The sequence below is a fragment of the Pecten maximus genome, unplaced genomic scaffold (assembly GCF_902652985.1).
Source record: "Pecten maximus unplaced genomic scaffold, xPecMax1.1, whole genome shotgun sequence".
In the NCBI taxonomy this organism is placed as follows: domain Eukaryota; kingdom Metazoa; phylum Mollusca; class Bivalvia; order Pectinida; family Pectinidae; genus Pecten; species Pecten maximus.
In genome coordinates, this window is record NW_022983026.1 from 3104 (window position 1) to 23981 (window position 20878).

The 20878-nt window shown below is 37.5% G+C and overlaps 1 protein-coding gene and 1 long non-coding RNA gene across 2 annotated transcripts; both read left to right on the forward strand.

The window, feature by feature from the left end:
• Positions 1-3516: 3516 nt before the first annotated feature.
• Positions 3517-4881, forward strand: LOC117321281. The gene is made up of 2 exons (XR_004531291.1): positions 3517-4172; positions 4462-4881. It is a non-coding gene; the product is annotated as an uncharacterized LOC117321281 (long non-coding RNA).
• An 826-nt stretch (positions 4882-5707) lies between these two features.
• Positions 5708-6884, forward strand: LOC117321280. Its single transcript, XM_033875757.1, has 2 exons — positions 5708-6166; positions 6248-6884. The coding sequence occupies exons 1-2, from the start codon at positions 5708-5710 to the stop codon at positions 6854-6856; spliced, it is 1068 nt and encodes a 355-aa protein (XP_033731648.1). The 3' UTR covers positions 6857-6884.
• The last annotated feature ends 13994 nt before the right edge of the window (positions 6885-20878 follow it).

A 20878-nucleotide genomic window follows, 5' to 3' on the forward strand; every position in this document is an offset into this window, starting at 1 on the left:
CTTTTTATTGTTACCTCACTGAAGCATATACTGCTAAAGATACCCAGAAGTACTCGCCACACAGTCCTATTATACTGATAACGGGCGAATCAGTCTTCCCACTCTCAAAATGATAAGCATACTTCCGAAGACACCTTGCATGACTATTTGAGACATTTGTTATATATACAAATTAAACTTTGTTTAATGTCATTTATATATGTTCCACTCTATCATGTCATTTATATTATGGATTATTCCATTCGTAATTATTTCATGTTTTTGTGCATCATATGGATGCTGACCATTTTAGAATTTGAAGTGAGGTGATTGGCTAAGGATGCAGAGTTAGTCTGCTTCTATTTATAGCTCCTATATAAGTACAGGGCCACTGGTCGCAGAGGTCAGAGGCTGCTGAGATATGGAGGAACAAGGTCTGTACACGTTTGTTTATTTTTATAATTAGTGTACATGTTTACTAATTATAGTTTAGCTGGAAGCTCTATATCTTTTCCCACCACCTCCCCTTCAATCCACCTAGATCCATGGGGCGTTTTGCATATCCCCATCTTAGACTTTATGTAACAATGTATGTAAACATATTTTTTGATGGGCGTTTTGCATATCCCCATATTAGACTTGATGTAACAATGTATGTTAAATGTATATATACATTATTGATATCCTTACGTCGTTAATAAACGGTCTTATTTCAATTCAATTTGGTGTTTGTTAATTTATTTTGTGTTACAAGTCTAACAAGCTTGCCATGGGAATAGAGGAATCATCTATAAATAAGTATATGTTTCATATATCCAACAGCTGTATATTTTCATTCATTCACGATGACTAATCTATGTAAAATGCAGGCAGACTTCATCGAAGAGGATATTCATTCCTCCAAACGTCCTTGTTTGTTCAGATATGTAATGCGGAAAATTATAAATTCTGGAACGTTTTCTAAAAAACCGAGTTTGAGAAGTACACACATATATATATAAATGTAATTTAACTGCTACAGCGATTTCATCCAGATCAACAACACATCCTTTGTGTATATTTGTATGATGTTTTGATTAGCATCCCTTCTGGCGTAATCGTACAGATAGCATGATATGCAGAGCACTATATGATTTGGAATGTTTCCCAACAAAGACGAGTCAATGTAAAAAAAAAGAGAAGAAACTTCCTCGTCCTGTTCGTCTGGCCGGTATTAAGATTTTAGAATATATGAATAGGAACTGAAGTTGCTTCTTTGATTATCTCGAATGAATCACACATCTTGCGGAGTGACGTAGTTTAATATATCATAACGGACCTTTTTATCGTCTCCAATATTGGTAACTATTCGTCAATCAAGTCCATCTAGCATGGATTACGGTGCACTTTGCTTTGTTCTACTAAAAGTGTATTGCGGATGTTGTAAGGGACAGTGCGTTACGTGTGGCCGACAGAGAGCTTCAATATAGCGGGTCCCACTCTCAGCACGCTTCAAAGAAAAAACGATCTGGTGTGCATGGTTCGACGCTGACTTACTGTGTTGACTTGTGTTTCTAGAAAACAAATCTGTGCTGACGTGGTTGTGACCTTGGACAAGAAAAAAAGAAACTTCCTCATCCTGTTCGTCTGGCAGGTATTAACTTTTTAGAATATATCATAAGGAACTTAAATTGCTTTCTTGATTGACATGAATGAATCAAACATCTTCCGGATGCTGGATACATTTGTCTGCTATGTTTCAGTGACGTAGTTAATTATATTATAAAGGACCTTTTTATCGTCCCAATATTGGTAACTATTCTACCATCAGGTCCATTTAGCATGGATAACGATGCACTTTACTTGTTCTACTGAAAGTGTATTGCGGATGTTGTAAGGGACAGCATGATACGTGTGACCGACAGAGAGCTTCAGTATAGCAGGTCCCACTCAAAGCACACGTGAAAGAAAAAGATATCTGCTGTACATGGTTCGACGCTGACTAACTGTGTCGACTTGTGTTTCTAGAAAGCTGAGAAACAGGTCTGTCTGTGCTGTCGTGTTTGTGACCTTGGGCGATGACAGGCCTCCGGTATGTTGTTCAATGGGGTAGTCACCTACAAGTACACCCCGCCTCACAGGGGCTTGGCACGATTTTCCAAATGATGGTCCATATATATATATGTATTATAGTGTAAATAATACATGTATATATATATGGACCATCATTTGGAAAATCGTGCCAAGCCCCTGTGCCCCACCTCAAAATGAAACTGTCAATTCACGGGACAATAACTCTACACCAAATTTTCTTTAAAATGCCATTGTTTGATACCGTAACACTCCGTAATCCCGCAGATAATTACCAAATATCGCGAGAGTAGGGTTCAACAACTAAGGTAAACAAGTTTAGAATGAAATGACAAATGTGAAAGCAAATCCCATTACAATTCAGATTATGCATGATCAGTTTTTGCGGATTTGCTGTAAAACTTATCTTATTATTCATTTGTTTGAAGTTTATATTATTTCATTGCGTTAAAAAATCATAAAGCTTAAACGTTGATATTTAATGAGCTTGTTCGTATTAGACTAGTTCAAAGATAGATAACTCTTAAATAAAAACAACCTTTTCTGATATTTGTGTACCTTAACATGAATGTATTATTATGAGAACCAAATATCTTACTTATTACAGAAAAAAATGCCAATACCAAAAGGGAAAGTGTTTTTAACTGGAGGACTTAAGTTGAGTATAACGAGGATTTCCTTGAATGTTGCTAAAACACGTGATGCAAATGTGGAGCTTGTGGAAGAAAACAACACTGGCGAGTGTATGGAGGACTTAAAATCATCTCCAACTCTGATTGTTTGTGAGCCCCCATTAGAAAAATGGAACAGTTGAACGTGTCGCTTCTTTAAAATACCCTTCAATGTGTAATTTCTTTCCGTCGCTTTTCGCCTTTTTTATGCGTTTGTACACTTCCCATGGAACATGGACGTTCTCTCGGATCTAATGTGACCTACGTAATAATCAAAGAACAGCGAACAGTCCCAATGGTGATGGCAGAAACAACGAATCTAACGAAAATGGAATATGTGTCAGAGGCCACCAAAGTGGCACACCTATATAGCATGAACATTCATACAACTGCTCCCGCTCCGAATAGTCCTGTTGTTAGTGGGTAGACATACATTAGATATGTTATTAACCGGAGAGCAAATGTTGCATCGGAGGTAAATGAAGTTGACAACATTAATGAATTTGGACCTGATGGTAATCTGCAGGACGAACAGAGAGGGAAGGAAACGGAAGGGAGTTTGGTATCTAATTATCAGCTGCCCATTTCAAACATCCATTTACCTTTCAGAACCTACGGCTACTTAACGATCCTTCATTAAATCATAATGTTACGGATTTATCCGAAGAGTGGCAGAAATATATATTTACGCAAATGGTCACAGTGTGTTAGTCATAAGCGGACAGCGTGGGGTTGACACTGATCCTTCTCACCTGTCATGATCGTCTTTTACTTAGTGATCCGGACAAAGTGAGTCGCATGACAGGGAGCGGACTTCAATGAATATCACATGCCCTAATGTCCTTTTGAGACCTCGTATTTCTGAGGAAGGATGTCAACGACAACCAATAGCCACATGGGTCAGCATCATCTAATGTTGATATCTGGACGTCGCGAATCCCATGCGACACAGATGGACAACAATATATTACTCATTGACGACACATCAAACGTTCCTGAAATACAACCTAGACGAAGTGAGTCGGATGGCATGGAATGGATCAGCACCATCGATGTTGATATCTTGACGTCGCAAATCATACACGTTACAGGCAAAGACTACAACCAACAATATATGGACGCTGAATTGCCCATTGTAGATATGTAACAGTGTCATTATTTAATGACATTTGGGTATTATTTAGATTTATCCATTTTTGTACTACTGTGCATGTACAGGCTCCGTATTTATCATATGTATATGTGTACGCAGTTGTATCGTATGCTATTTATATATATATGTAAACCTGTTTAACAGGTCAGAGTTATTTTTATAGTAGAGTGACCATGGGTCAATGCGCACCCGCGCTTTTTAGGGTAGCGTCACTCCCGTACTAGGCACCGTTGTGAGTGGACGTGTATATGTTGCGTCTATATATTTAGCGCATCCGTGTTGTACCAATCTACATCACTGTGAGTACTTCATAATTTCTAACTTTAATGTATATTGTATTGTATGTAGTAATATTTGGATATGTTGAATGTCAATTATTTCCTTTATAAATTAATTGAAATAATTTACTTATTGGTAAAGATTGTCCAGAAATTGAATTTCCCGCCACTTTCTTATTATTTATTCTGTGTGGATAAACGTTTTGGTTTAGCTGATAGGCGTTATGCATTTAGCTTTTTATATTAAACATTGTAGTTAGTATACGGTGCCAGTACATGTTAGTAAATATTGTTTATTTTATTATTGTAGCATTTATATGCGCTGTAATATTGTACGGGTTGTCTCCCCGGGAGTCGAGCCCTCTTCGTCAAATGAAGAGGTAGGTTTTTTATATGGCTCCATTTATATTGTGTTGGTAGCATCATTTTTAAGAATATCCATGTACATGAGAAATTGTCATTGTTTGTATAAGCGTTACGCACTTGGTACTTTGTCAGATCTGTAATGTGCATAGTTCAGTAGTAGTTGTAACGTTTATGATTACGCCTGGGTTAGTAGGTGTTCTTGAATCTTAGGTTCTAAGCGTTATGCTTCCGGTTGCGTCAGGTGCGTACACCTGTCGTGTTATTGTGGGATGGATTATTCCACTTTGAGATTGTAACTATTTTACTTATTGTTGTTATTTGTTATTTTAGGGTGTTTTATGGACTAATAAACTATGAATTGGAACTCAAGCGTTGGAGTCATGGTGTAGACAATTTGAATAACCGACCCGGCTCAAAACGACCGGTTACATTTGGCGCCCATGTATGTGTGTTCTACACAACACCCCTTCGCTGGAGGAGTCCATGTTAACGGAAGTCTACTTACACAAGACTGTGATGATGTTTCAACGACATGGTGTTTGTTTTCGTAGCTTGAACTTTGCAGTGCAGTGATAAATCCTACTGACATGAACATGAGGTATTCTGTGTTATTTTTAACTGTATAGCCTCTCATATGTGTTGATTATATTTGGCGATTTGCTTGTCTGTTCCACATTTCGTGTGAATTACCTCGCCATGGATGCTGTGTGTCCAGCGACATTTGTTTACATTTGAGGCATGGGGGCAGTGACATGATATGTTAGCCTTAGCCTACGTGTAGAGACATTTCATATTTGCTTTAGTCATTGTGGTACATTTATGCTGATTGTGGTATAATATCTCATCATACAACCTGTGAATATTTTGTTGATAATTAACCACATTTAAAACTATTTGAAATAGTATACGTATTTCACTGTATTTATTTTGAATCTTGTCAACTTATTCTAATCAGTAATTGCAACTTATTCATCTGTATATTCATCTGTATCATGATATGATACATTGAACTTGAGGTTTCCATGTGCATTACCATCTGATATACACTTTGTATTGTGGTGATTCTTTACAGATATTATTGTTTCATACTTATCACTGCAATTTATTTGAATTTTGTGATTTTTGCTGATGTACAGTACTATTTTTTGAATTATTATACAAATATTATATAATCAGTATCATATTTAACCATGGCAACGGGGGAAGATAAACTCAACTTACCGAAGCAACAGCCTGAGACACCAGTTTCCGAAGATCCATTTAGAGCCATGGCTGAGATGTTTCATAGGATATCTACTAAGGAGGGCAAGGCAGGTAGTGAGCACTTACAGATGCTACAGAAGCAGATGATAGATTTTTTGAGAGCGACCAAGGGTTTACCTGAGGCAAGTGGTGATGTTAAGACAGAGGCCAGTGATCAGTCAGAGGATAGTGCACATGCTGGAGATGCTGTTCCATTACAGGTCAACTCATCTGTTTTGGATACCCGTTTTTATAAATTACCTACATTTTCTGGTGAGCATGGTAAAGGGGAATCATCATTTGAACTTTGGCGATATGATGTCCAGTGTCTAATAGATGCGAGGAAGAATGATGAGGTTATTCGTCAGTCCATCAGAAGGTCTCTGCGTGGTCCTGCAGCTGAAACTGTTATGAGGTTGGGGTCATCTGCAACGTCTTCCCAGATATTGGCAAAGCTGGGTAGTTTGTATGGTATTGTCGACTTATAGGAGACACTGTTGGAAGATTTTTACTCGGCACATCAGTCTTCAGAGGAGTCTGTGACAGACTGGGCTTGTCGTCTTGAAGGGTTGTTGACGCGTGCTGACCCGTCTTTGTCGTCGGTGGACAGGAATAAGAGGCTTCACAACAAGTTTTGGTCTGGGCTTCGACAGGATCTGCAGGAAGTATCCGGGCACAAGGCTGACGCTATAGAAGATTTTGAAGAACTTTGTATTGCTGTGAGGTCCATAGAAAGATCAGGACATAGTAAAGATGGGGTCAAGGTCAAGCCAACCACAGCAAAATCAGCAACCTCAGCACCAGCTCAAGAAGATGAGGCTACCGGTCTGAAGACAATGGTAAATCAGCTCACTGCAGCTATTAAGAGTTTAGAGAAGAAATTTCAGGAGGGGCCGCCCAGTAATGCTGGATACAGACCCAGAGGTCACGGTTATACTTCTCGAGGACGAGGTCGAGGTTACGGAGCCGGCAACCAGTCTAAACCTAATGTAAAATGTTGGCGATGTAATCAGTGGGGGCATATTAAAGTCAACTGCAAGACGGTGTTGCCAGATGATTTAAACGAGAAGCCACCTACCCCGAAGGACCAACGGTAGGTGAGAGAAGCACAGGTCCCACACCTATGGCAAGGTCATTACGGACAACTGAGTTAGTCGGTAGCACTAATGAGGTAACCATACAGGTGGAGGGAATTGATGTTGATGCACTCCTCGACACAGGGGCCACTATTTCTACTGTTAGCGAGTCGTTCAGACGGGATTATTTACACCATTTACCGATAAGACAGCTTGATACCATTTTGAAGATAGAGTGTGCTGATGGCCAGCCGCTGCCATATAGTAGATATGTGGAAGTTAGCGTTAGGTTTCATGGGTTAGGAGGGAACAGGGATCTTAGTTGTTTATTCCTCATTGTTCCAGACAGCGAGTATAATACCCGTGTACCTGTTCTCCTGGGAACTAATGTTCTCACACCACTTATGGAGGATTGTCGGCAGGAGCTGGGAGTCAGGTATGCCCAGCATGGGAATTTTGGAACTCCATGGTTTTTTGCTTTCCGGTGTTTGTCCATGAGGGGTCGGGAGTTGGCTAGGAATGGTAATGTTATTGCTTTGGTCAAGAATGCAGCCACAGAGGGGCAGATCTTGAAGCCTAACTCTACTGTTACAATAAAGGGAGTTATTGACCAGAAGGTTCCCTACCCTGTTACCTGCGGAGTTTTACAGAGTTCCAAGAGGTCCACATTGGCAGGAGATATTGATATTACACCTTCTATCATCTCTTGTATACCAGTAGCAACGATTTTATAGATGTACAGCTGTCTAACGTTACTACCCACACATTTGTAATTCCTCCTGGGGCTACACTGTGTGAGATTCAGCCTGTGATAGTTCAGGAGTTGCCGGTTACTGAGGAGAGAGTCCTGCCCAAATTTATGGAGAAGATAGACTTTACCGAGTCTGTTGTTGATGGTGAGGAGCTTCAGATGGGAATCAACCTGATCAGGGAGTATGAGGATATCTTTTCTCACGGTGATGAGGATCTTGGCTGTACCAATCTTGTGGAGCATAAGATTGAGTTGCTTGATGATCGACCTTTTAAACAGCGGCATAGGAAGATTCCTCCATCGATGTACGAGGAAGTACGGACGCACCTGCAGCAACTGTTGTCGGCGGGAGTTATTAGGCACAGCCACAGTCCGTTTGCAAGTAATATTGTCCTTGTTAGAAAGAAAGATGGATCTTTACGTATGTGCGTGGATTTCAGACAACTCAACCGAGGTACCATCAGGGATTCCTACGCACTTCCAAGGATCGATGATATCTTGGAGAGTTTGTCAGGATCCAAGTATTTTACCAAACTTGATTTAAAGTCGGGTTACCATCAGATTATGATCGCTGAGGAGCACAAGGAGCGAACAGCATTTACAGTGGGTCCGTTAGGTTTTTACGAGTTTAACCGAATGCCGTTCGGATTGACCAACGCACCAGCCACTTTTCAGCGACTCATGGAACAGTGTATGGGTGATCTTAACTTGACTATTTGTTTAGTCTATATCGACGACTTGATAGTATTCGCAGACTCATATGATGAACATTTGGATCGTCTCAGAAGAGTATTTCAGCGTCTTCGTGAGAGTTGCTTGAAATTATCTCCCAAGAAATGTGATTTCTTCAGAGATAAGGTGATTTATGTAGGCCATGCGCATGTGGGTTAATGTTGCGTCCCGTTTTGTTACTCATTATATTATTCATGTAAAATATACATTGTTGTACATTGTTGCAACTTGTACATTCCAATGACGTCACATTGTTTACAGATCCCGCGTTGTGTCTGCACTGCCTGACACGAAGGCTTCATTCTGTGTTTTTTAGTGTTTTTGTTAGTTTTCTGATAATTCAATTGATCAGGTATGATTAATTTTAAGTTTAAACCGCATGTTGCGAAAAATACTTCAACTTTCACTTTGTCAGTGCATTCGTGATCGCAGCTTCGATGGGCTGTCATGGCAACGACGAGGACGGTGGTTTCATAACAGTGACGAATTTACAAACTTGCATGTGTACAGCCGAAAACTTTTAACTATATACCTTATGTCTTTGGAAATCATCTGTAAATAATTAATTGAATTAATTACGATCCATTGCATTCGTTTATTAACGTTTGTTCGTTTCTATATGCCGATTTCGATACTTAAAACACTGAAGAGTTCCAATATTGGAGAATGAACATTAACACTTGCTCTATGAATCGTCCTAGAGCACCCGACTACCCTAAATCAATACTTATGAAACAGGTAAGAGCGTGAAGGTAATTGTATAAGAACAACGAAAAGTGCTGTACATTCTTACGAAAATGACAAACATTGTCAAAATTACTTAAAAAGTAGTCAATTAATCGGCACTTCTTCAATTAACACCAGTTTATAACGAAGTTATGTAACCATACTTGAATAAATAGAAGAATGTACAGCACTTTTTCTCGGTTTCTTAGCATGATGAATAAGTGTATCATATTTGTTTGTACGACAAAATACGTTGGTCGGGTGCTCTGGCCATATTTACCGACCAAGTGTTAATGTAGTCCTTCGTGCCGGTCACGTGACCACGCGAGAACACGAGGAACGACGAAAACATCCCGATAAAGACGTTGGACACCTAACATTAAAATCCAATCAAAAAAACAAACAGAACTAACCGGGAAATCATTAAATATTGAATTTATATTAAAACATGACGTTTTTTGTTCTTTTTAATTATAAATGCAACATTAACCCACATGCGTGTTGTTTCGGCAAGTGGAATCGAGGCTGACCCTGCCAAGATAGAGAAGGTTCGTGATTGGCCGACACCTTGTAACTCAGATGAGCTTAGGCAGTTTTTGGGATTTGCCGGGTATTATCGCAAGTTTGTGAAGAATTTTAGTCAGATCGCCCGTCCACTGAATGATTTACTACCACCTACCCGTAAAAAGAGGTCCAAGAGCCCGCTACCATCCAGTGCCATCAAGTGGTCATGAGATACGGAGCAGGAAGAGGCATTTAGACGACTGAAGGATGTACTTTTTTGTACTTGGATATCCAGACTACAGTTTACCTTTTGAGTTGCATACTGATGCTTCGGGAAATGGATTGGGTGCAGTGTTATACCAACATCAAGATGGACAGCTTAGACCCATACATTACGCCAACCGGGGAACCAGTAAGTCGGAACGCCACTACCCCGCTCATAAGCTGGAATTTTTAGCACTCAAGTGGGCCATTACAGAGAAGTTCCACGATTACTTGTATGGGAGGACATTTACTGTCTACACTGACAACAATCCCTTGACTTATATTTTGACAAAAGCTAAGCTTGATGCTACAGGACATAGATGGCTGTCAGCATTGTCTACATACCATTTTGACATCAAGTATCGACCTGGAAAGGGGAATGTAGCTGCAGATGCTTTATCCAGATTACCAGTTTCATCAGACAGCAAAGATGATCAGCTAGATACCCACACAGAGGAAATATCCATAGACGGTGTGCAGGCAGTCTGTAAGGGAATGGTATTTGCTGAAGATCCCTTTGTGGAGAGTGTTTGTATGTCAGCTGATGCTGCAGATGTACTGGACCAAGATGTACAGGATATACAGGCTATGACACCTCACACCTGGAGACAGCTACAGTCTAAGGACCCTCTCATTGGACAGATACTACCTCTCGTCCGTCGCCAAGAACATCCAAGTAAGAAGGCGATTCCTAAGAATCCTGAGTGGGCTACTATTATTAGGGTTTGGGACAGTTTGAAGCTGAAACGTGGGGTATTGTATCGATGCTTGCAGCAAGGAGATTCGACCATAGACCAACTTTTCATTCCAAGTTCTATGAAAGACAAGGTTTTGACATGCTTACATGATGATGTCGGCCATCCTGGACGCGACCGGACATTGTCTTTGTTAAGAGATAGATTCTTCTGGCCGTGTTTATCTAAGGATGTAGATGCTTGGATAAAGAAGTGTCCGTTGTGCGTGCTGCGCAAAACCCCTACCACACAACGGGTACCATTGGTTTCCATAGTTACGACACAGCCCATGGAACTGGTCTGCATAGATTACCTTACTCTAGAGACTTGCAAGGGTGGATATTCCTACGTACTAGTAGTGACGGATCACTTTACGCGATACGCTCAAGCTATTCCGACGCGGAACATGTCCGCTAGGACGACGGCAGATGCACTGTTGGCTTACATACAGCACTATGGTATACCACGTCGTTTTCACTCGGACCAGGGTGCTAATTTCTGTGGGGAGGTCATCCGCCATTTGTGCTTGTTGTTGGGGATTGAGAAGTCCACGACCTCGCCATACCACCCCAGTGGTAACGGTACCTGCGAGCGTTTTAACCGTACATTGATGAATATGCTTGGGACTTTAGACGTGGACCAGAAGCGTGATTGGAAGCGTCACCTGGGACCCTTGACCTTTGCATACAACTCTACTCGACATGACTCAACAGGTTACTTGCCGTTCCAGTTGATGTTTGGACGCCAGCTACGGTTACCTGTTGATTTGGTTTTTGGATTGGGTGAGAGTGAGGCAGCCCCGAAGATACCCCAGTATGTTAAGGATCTCAGGAAGCGGATGAGCCAGTCTTTTGAGCTAGCCAGCAGGAAGGCTAGAGATGCTCAGCAGCGCCAGAAGGCCACCTATGACCTTAAGGCTCGTCACGCAGTTTTAGATATTGATGACCGAGTTTTGGTCAAGATTTTAGCTTTCGAGGGGCGGCATAAATTGTGCAATCGATGGGAGTCTGATGTTTATGTCGTCGTGGGACAGGACAATCCAGACATTCCAGTATATCGAGTAAGGAAGGAGGACGGTCACGGCAAGGACAGGGTGTTGCACCGGAACCATCTACTTCCCATTGGATCTCTGCCAATGGGGAATAAGGTTCAGATGGCTCGGCCATGTCCAGCACCTCGGACAGGGATAAACCGGAGTCGGAGGTTGGAACCAGCTGTAGAGTCAGTCTCTGATCACCAGTCAACGAGTGAAAGTGACGATGATTTTGATGACATGGGAGAAGATGTAGCAACCTACATCTCGAGGCCACCCATACCGGAAGGGAATTCTTCTTCATCCGCAGACGACTCAAATTCGAATGATGATGATGATGATGATGATGATGGTGACGAGTTGGATGAGGAAGAACCGGAAGCTGGAGTTCAACCTGAACATTTAGCAACGCCACCAGCCGATCCAGTCAACGCTCCGCCTACTCAGGATGTGCCACCAGCAGTACCAATTCCCACTCCAGTACCTAGGAGATCTACAAGGGAAAGGAAGCCTCCGAGTTGGATGCAATCTGGGGATTTTGTCTGTAAACAGGCATGTTTCCAATCCGAGATTGCTGAGTGGGAGAAGAAAGCTATGTTTTTAATTAACATTACTGCAGGAGATATGTTTAATCGAATGTCTGATGTTGCCAGGGATACGTTGCTCCATATTTTGAAATCTTGGTATGGAGTTTGTATACCTGGGATATATCTGTTTTTATCGTTATCATTTTTTTCCTGAATACATTGTACATTTTACTTGGTATTTTCCGTTTGTTTGATGGAGTTTTTGGTGGAAGATGTGAACATCTTCTTTGAGAACAGGGAAGGAAGGTGTACAATTTTTGTGTATTTTTGAATTTTTATAAGAGTATTATCATGTCGTTCATATTTTTTTTGAACATGATTGTCATATAATATGTGACTGCGAATTGTATTTTAAAGTTTTTGTATATGGGTAGTTTTTTTGTAAGAACATTGTGATGCTGGAAAGATGTGGACATCTTTCATACAAGGTGGGGAGAATGTAACAGTGTCATTATTTAATGACATTTGGGTATTATTTAGATTTATCCATTTTTGTACTACTGTGCATGTACAGGCTCCGTATTTATCATATGTATATGTGTACGCAGTTGTATCGTATGCTATTTATATATATATGTAAACCTGTTTAACAGGTCAGAGGTCAGAGTTATTTTTATAGTAGAGTGACCACGGGTAAATGCGCACCCGCGCTTTTTAGGGTAGCGTCACTCCCGTACTAGGCACCGTTGTGAGTGGACGTGTATATGTTGCGTCTATATATTTAGCGCATCCGTGTTGTACCAATCTACATCACTGTGAGTACTTCATAATTTCTAACTTTAATGTATATTGTATTGTATGTAGTAATATTTGGATATGTTGAATGTCAATTATTTCCTTTATAAATTAATTGAAATAATTTACTTATTGGTAAAGATTGTCCAGAAATTGAATTTCCCGCCACTTTCTTATTATTTATTCTGTGTGGATAAACGTTTTGGTTTAGCTGATAGGCGTTATGCATTTAGCTTTTTATATTAAACATTGTAGTTAGTATACGGTGCCAGTACATGTTAGTAAATATTGTTTATTCTATTATTGTAGCATTTATATGCGCTGTAATATTGTACGGGTTGTCTCCCCGGGAGTCGAGCCCTCTTCGTCAAATGAAGTGGTAGGTTTTTTATATGGCTTCATTTATATTGTGTTGGCAGCATCATTTTTAAGAATATCCATGTACATGAGAAATTGTCATTGTTTGTATAAGCGTTACGCACTTGCTACTTTGTCAGATCTGTAATGTGCATAGTTCAGTAGTAGTTGTAACGTTTATGATTACGCCTGGGTTAGTAGGTGTTCTTGAATCTTAGGTTCTAAGCGTTATGCTTCCGGTTGCGTCAGGTGCGTACACTTATTGTTGTTATTTGTTATTTTAGGGTGTTTTATGGACTAATAAACTATGAATTGGAACTCAAGCGTTGGAGTCATGGTGTAGACAATTTGAATAACCGACCCGGCTCAAAACGACCGGTTACAGATACATCAAACAACCCTGCTATACTGGTTATCACAGAGCAGAACTTTCCTGCAGATGGTCGTGAATGTGATACAGGAGTGAGTCATTTAATAGAAGATCAAACTCTCACAGAGGAACAATCTAATAGCCAGCATGATAAGCTGGACGTTACTGTCCGTCAACTTCTGATAGCCGATCGTACTCCAGGAATGGAACACTTCTGTTCTATTCACCGAGCAACAACAATGACAGAGATAGCCGTGAGTGATCAGTCATTTTCGAAATCCCATGGTATCAGGCGTATACCCGAATCCTATAAGGGGAGACAATTCGAACGCGTCTTTGCTCGCCAGGAAAATGGAAGCTATTACGGTGATATTTGTACGTGTTAACTCCAAAAGGCATTGATTCTATGTAGATTTGCTATTATATTGTTATTCTAATTGAATTAAAGTATTTTAGAGGAAAATCTTCTACTTTTCTGTGGGAATATTGTAAATTACTATAGTTAAACACTTCTATATGTGGAAAGAGCGAGTTTTTTATGATAAAATGTACACAATCTAAATCAAACTGATATTGCATTTCGAATAGGACAGACCTAGTGAAGTGATAGATGTTTGCTCTTTTGACGCAGTTTTGGACAAATTTCTTTGTCAACACTTTAAGGTATATCATATTTCATTGATAAGTCTCATCGGTTTAATTCAGTTAATTTTGTATTACTTATAACCTGTTATCATAACCTATGGTCATTAAATGAAGGATCACTATGTACTTGTAATAGCATGTAGTGTAATGTTTTTTAGAGAATGCAGTGTACGATTTGACATCCTCCTGTTGCCTTATAATGAAATTAAGTCCAGGAGCAGCCAGTAGGGCATCACATATAGTAATACAGATTAAAAAATAACGACTTAATGAAAAAAATAAGAAAAAAAATGTTTACGTTTAAAAAATCAAGAGGCGAAATGCAAATGTTTAAGCTTCGTAATAATTTGATAGTTTCGTGCTAGTTTTACATACATATTTGATGGTCGTAGCGATTACTTGGTTATCCTATTGTAAAGTATTAACTTTTGGTATTGTGTCAAAATGTGTAGCAGCCTGTTGTTGTTTTCAATCGATGAACATAATTACTCTTTTAGACATTGATTGAATTCAAACCACTTTTAATGTTTCTATGTGAACATTGGGCCTGTCATTATCATATGTTGTTTATATATACAAAAAGACTGATCACGAATATACCGCAGCCACCCCCCTTCTAATCATAAAACGATTTTATAGTCTTGATACCGTTGTTGGTGATCTACCTCGCAAAATGCAACATTTTTGAAATTTTGTTTTGTTAAATCCAGAGTATAGTTTTATAGAATGACATAATTTATGAAGGAATAATTCATAGAGTGTAATTTTATGGAACAAAAAGTTTTATCTGCATTACTTGCTGTTAATACGACTTATCTTTCTTTAGAGGCTTTTGAGACCTGAAATCGTCGGTTCGTAAGTCAGACGTCAGTTTTTAATTCACACGACTTTTTCTTAACAGTCGGGATACATATATATATATATATATTGGTTGTTAAGTTCCTTTGACACAGCCCCAAAAGTTACCGATAAGTTAAAGTTCAAACACCCAAAGACTTCTCATTGGAGTAAAGACTTTAATCAGTGTACTACGGTAGTAGGTTGTTAAGATGAGGCCAAGATAAGTAAACGTAACGAAACAACCTAGACACTAGAGTAAAGGTCCCACAGAGGGCTTTAATATTCAAATTACATCTTTTGTGATATGAAATGAAACAGATGCAGAAATAATAAAAAAATGATGTATATCAATGGAAAAAATGAACTTAAACCCATATGAAATAATATATTGCCTTTTGGATACTTATTGCCGTTTCCTTTTATGATATTACAAATTGAGAGAATGAATACCGAAGTATTGTACATTGTACAAAGCATTTGTTTTACATCACAATGAGTGATTTTACCTGTTTAAATGTCCATCAATATATATATATTACATAGTAACACAACTGACGAAGAAAGACAACTTTATAACGCGTGCTCTGACCGGGCCTCGAACACACGATCTACGGCACCCAATCGCCTAGCCAGAAATACCCACAGGTTATAGTGCTATATATAGATTCATAAATATAAAAGATAGTATATAATTCAAACCAAAGCAATATTCTTCAATACAGGCTTCAGCATTTTCGTCCTCAAATTGTATATTCAATGATCTTACATATATATGTTGATACTGATTCGAAATAAAGCTAACTTTTACTCAAGCGATAAAGCTGATCTCTGATGATTGTTGTAACTCTTTGACTTCTGTTTGTTCCTGATAAAAAACAAATACACGTTTTCAATGCGATTAATTTTATTCACCCAAATAAGCAATACATGGAAAGACAATAAGCATCATTATCAGCAAAAGATTTATATGATCAGTATGTAAACTATTACCAACATGGCACCAGCTGTTATCGTGTACCAAGTGGAGTCATGTCCAGCAATTGTGACAAATAATTCGGGAATATAAGCATTAAAGGGATATTCAATAGAGTTTGAAACTATCTGCCTTAGAATTCCTCAGGTCAATATAGAATTTGACCGTCTAGCGCATTGAATCCTGAACTTAAGGCTTTCTAGATCATACATTTTGTGCAAAATGATGGTTGAATGCACAAGTTAGTATGCTGTTAACATATAATTTCTGCTGGGATTGTTTTGCTTGATTTCACACTGTTCGGCTGAGAAAGTGAAATCAATTGTAACGCAATCAGGGATGCCCGAGAGTTTCTTTATATATCTAGCTAGAATTACTACACATTTAATATATGTATGTTTAAATGGTAAATTGAGACGTAATTTTTTAAGCAAGATATACAATCCTTTCAAATTCGGAATATTCCTTACAAGATCCTCATACATTGACACGTTCGATAAAATCCTTGAAATAGATAGATATTTGTCCTGTAAACAGGGCTTGCATATCTTCCAAATTCAAACTACTTCCGCAAGCCAATCAGCAAAAAGCATACGCATGACCTGCCTGTAAGCATGTTCCTTGGCTAACAGGAAACCTTCAGTAGATTATCAGATATTATAGCAATACATTGCAAAAGGCAAAACCCGTGAAGGGCTGCATGCTTAAAACATATATTTGAAAGTTAAAAGGTTAAGTTACACGAATGAATTTTGTTATAACCGTATTTCATAACGGTGTTACTTAGAACTGGATGTCATATACTTTAAATGACGCCCATAGCTGACTCTAAAGGACCGTTCAAGCCGAAATGGTGGGAATTCCTAAAATAACGATATAAAACTTCCAATTCAAAGGAAATTGCCTAGCATTAACTTCAAGGATACATACTGAATTCATAAAAAAACCATCCCATTCTTTTTTGGAATATAACGATGGCATTGTTTCCAGCAGATCTCTAGAATACATGCCTTAGCTATAGAATATGGGATATACAATAAGGACTTAATCTGAACATATGCCAGGATTTTCAAGACAATATTTGATCAATAGTTGAAAAATATCAATAATGGTGACTATTAAATGGCTAACTGATTGACGGGATTTAGACGGATAAAAGGAGATTTACAAAGCTAGTCTCTTGATCTAACTTTATCAACTTTTGAAAATGTTACTTTATCATATTCACAAAGGTTCGTTGATCAAGGATAACCTAAAGACATATCAATGCTTTAATCGCATTGATTTTCTTATACAACAATACCAATTTTACATACATATACCATAAAATCTTAATGATTGAAGTGCCACAATACCAATTTGACATACGTATACCATAAAATCTTAATGATTGAAGTGCCACAATACCAATTTGACATACATTTACCATAATATCTTAATGATTGAAGTGCTAAAATGTACATATCCAGGTTAAGCTAAAGCTTTTCTGTAAAGTAACATAAAATGCCTAATGTTTGAAATGTAAATTTTAAAAGTTTTAAGTATATTTTTAGTTGTTCATGTATCTGTTTCGTGCATTTTTTTGTTTAGTTGACATAAGAATAAAAGAAAAACTAAAATTAATCTCAAATCTCAGTCAGTCCCGCTTATTGATTGCACTACAATACACAACATGGATTTTCTTTGTTGTGGTACATGCACCAGATGAGTTTCAAATAAACAAATTCATCTTTTTACTTATCATAACAAAAGCGATTGCATGTATTGTATTTTAGTCATCAACAGGAACACGTGGTACAGATGAAAATCAAATTGCACAAACGAGTATTTGTAAAATACCGTAAAAGTTCAGATATTTCAAGTGCACTTGCCTTAACGTCTAGGCAGCACTTCGTACATCTAGGATGAGTGATGTGAAATGGAAATGATAATGTTTCAATTTCACCTTAAAATTTTGCTTCAGTGGTGACCACGTTTAAACGTCAAAGACATTATTAAAAGTCATTATGTTGTATTATTTAAAATTTAGAAGCATAAAACATACCCCATTTACTTGCATTTAAAAAGCTAAAAAAACACAAATGTTTATTTATTGGTGCAATTCAAGCCAGTCAGATTTTTTGTTTTAATTTGGTAAACGTATATTAACAGTCTCGTTCTTAAATTATGAAATATTTAGTGACCTTTTGATTTTTCTGTCTTTTAATATTGTCTAGAGATATATTCTGTCAGTTTATGGCAGCCGATTTAAAACTCCCTAGAATGAGTTGTAGGTCTGTTTTGCTGTGGAGTTTTATTCGATAAGTGCATATTTATTTTTATTTTTGAAAGACTTATTGGTTTTGATTTGAAACTAGATAAACTTAAGCAAAATAATCATACTCAATTACGAAATTTCCAAATCAATATTTCATTTTATTACTTGATAGAACCAGATTATAAATAAAGCATTAAAAAAACCTGCAAAGATTACGCATAACTCAAATATCACAATGTTTACAGACAAAATGTAACAGTTTATATGAAGTAAAAACTAAATCATCTACAGATCATATTTTTCAAATCTGAATAGTAGAAATTGAAAAGTTCACACCATATCTCTACTTCACTGATACAAAACAACATTATGAAGACAACAACGCTATATCACTGATATAAAAATTAAACATTGACATTTAGACACTATTTTATAGATGAAAAACCAAAGGTAATAAAATATGTTCAACCTATATTATTTAAAATTGAAAATAAAAAAATTGATAAGTACACATTAAATTATTTACCGATGAAAACTCAAAATTGATAACAAGTTCATGCCATATCATTTGTAGATAATGAATAAGATTTTACAATAAAAAGACGCTATATTATTTAAAGACAAAGAGTAAAATTTGATAACTAGATAAAACCATATCATTTACAGATAGAAATAAATTTGATAAAATGCTTAGACAGTCTTTTTTAAAGAAACATCAAAAGTACACACTCTGCTATTTACAAATGAGGATTAGAAGTGATGAGTAAATGCTGCATTATTAAGAGATAAAAAACAATGCTATAAAAATGACTACATGTATATTACTCGATAAGTGCACACAATACTTTAAAGATGAAACACAAATTCAACGCATATCATTACAAGTTAAAAAGTAAAGAAAGATACGTACAATGTATATTATTTACATATAAAAACTTAAAAACACAATAATATTTTCAGATAACTAGTCAAACTTGTTAAACCATATCATTAGAGTTAAATTTAAACTGATGATATGTATACACCACATGTTTTAATTTATTCAATCATTTTTTATGTTGTATATTTGATACAGGTGCAGCTGATCTTAATTAATCTTGTAATGGTAATAAACTAAACTTAATTAGTTGCAGGTAAATAGTCACAATTGATTGAAATTTCAAACTTCAATATTTACAAAGCAAATGTATTGAAGGTAAACACTGTATTATACAGATGAAACATTGATAATTGATTCAAGAAATATCGTTTAAAGTTGACCGTTAAAAAATATTAAAAAAAAACCAAAAAAAAACAACAACAAACAAATAGACACCACAGTTTTTAAAAATAAAAAATCATAACTTGTGTGAGAAGACCACCCAATTTTGTACACTGCTCCTCATGAATAAAAGGTACCCGTGGTATAGAAATGAGAAATTAACAATAGCAAAGGAAAAAGTGACAGTTGAAACATACACATAGCGGCACTATTGGATTTCATTGGGAGGCAACCACTTATTGGTCCGCGATTTAAAAGATGATTATTCAAACTTATTCTGGGGATAATAGCGAATTTTGTTGCTTTTTTTAAATTTACAAACTATATACGAGTTTAAACTGGTATATTGACTCTGAATTACCGATGTAATTAAACTTAATCACATAATTCAATTTAATATAATAATGTAATTTGAACACTCTTTAGTAAAGCATTAGATAAGTCTTTTGCTATAATCTATCGTCCTAAAAATAATAAATTTTGAATCGCTATCAACCCCACCATCCAGTACGCACGGCAACTCAATTTATTATTCTGTCACAAATGGTTCCAGCGGTGTGACTTCCGTCGCGAAATTCGAAAACGCCATCTGAACAAAGAACTTGTCGCGTAGTACCGGAGTATGGTTGCTGGTTCCTGTACTCGTCTTCATTCACAAAAAATTTAAAGTTACGGCCATCTCCATTGAGCCACTTACCCGTTCCTACGTCATAAACAGCTTCAATCCAAGTGCACTCACCTAGAAAATATATTTGGATTACATATTATGTTTTGTGTGTCACTTGCCGGTGGCAAAGTGGTAGCAAAATAATCTTAACTAAACCTTGATTTAATTTGGCAATTAGAAATGACACTGACCTGGATATTACAACAATATTGACATTTACTGCTGTGTATTGTCTTACTTGAAAATTTGGTGAAAATTGCCACTTGAATCGGGCCGTTTAGCCTTTGCATTTTGAAACCATTGTGAATACGAACATTTGCTGTTGTATATTGTCTTACTTGAAAGTTTGGTGAAAATTGCCACCTGAATCGGGCCGTCTAGCCTTGGCATCTTGAAACCATTGCTGCACTGTTTCTTCGCAGCAGCATACGTCTGGTTGACATTCATTTTGTTAAAACACTTTTCGAGTCGATCCCTGTTGTACCGAGAACTGTCGCAGTCTGTAGACCATAAAACGAAACTACAGATTTAATTACTGTACCAACGACCTACAACCATATGTCATTCCAAAATGTGATTCAGACAGTGCTGATAAAATTAGTTCAAC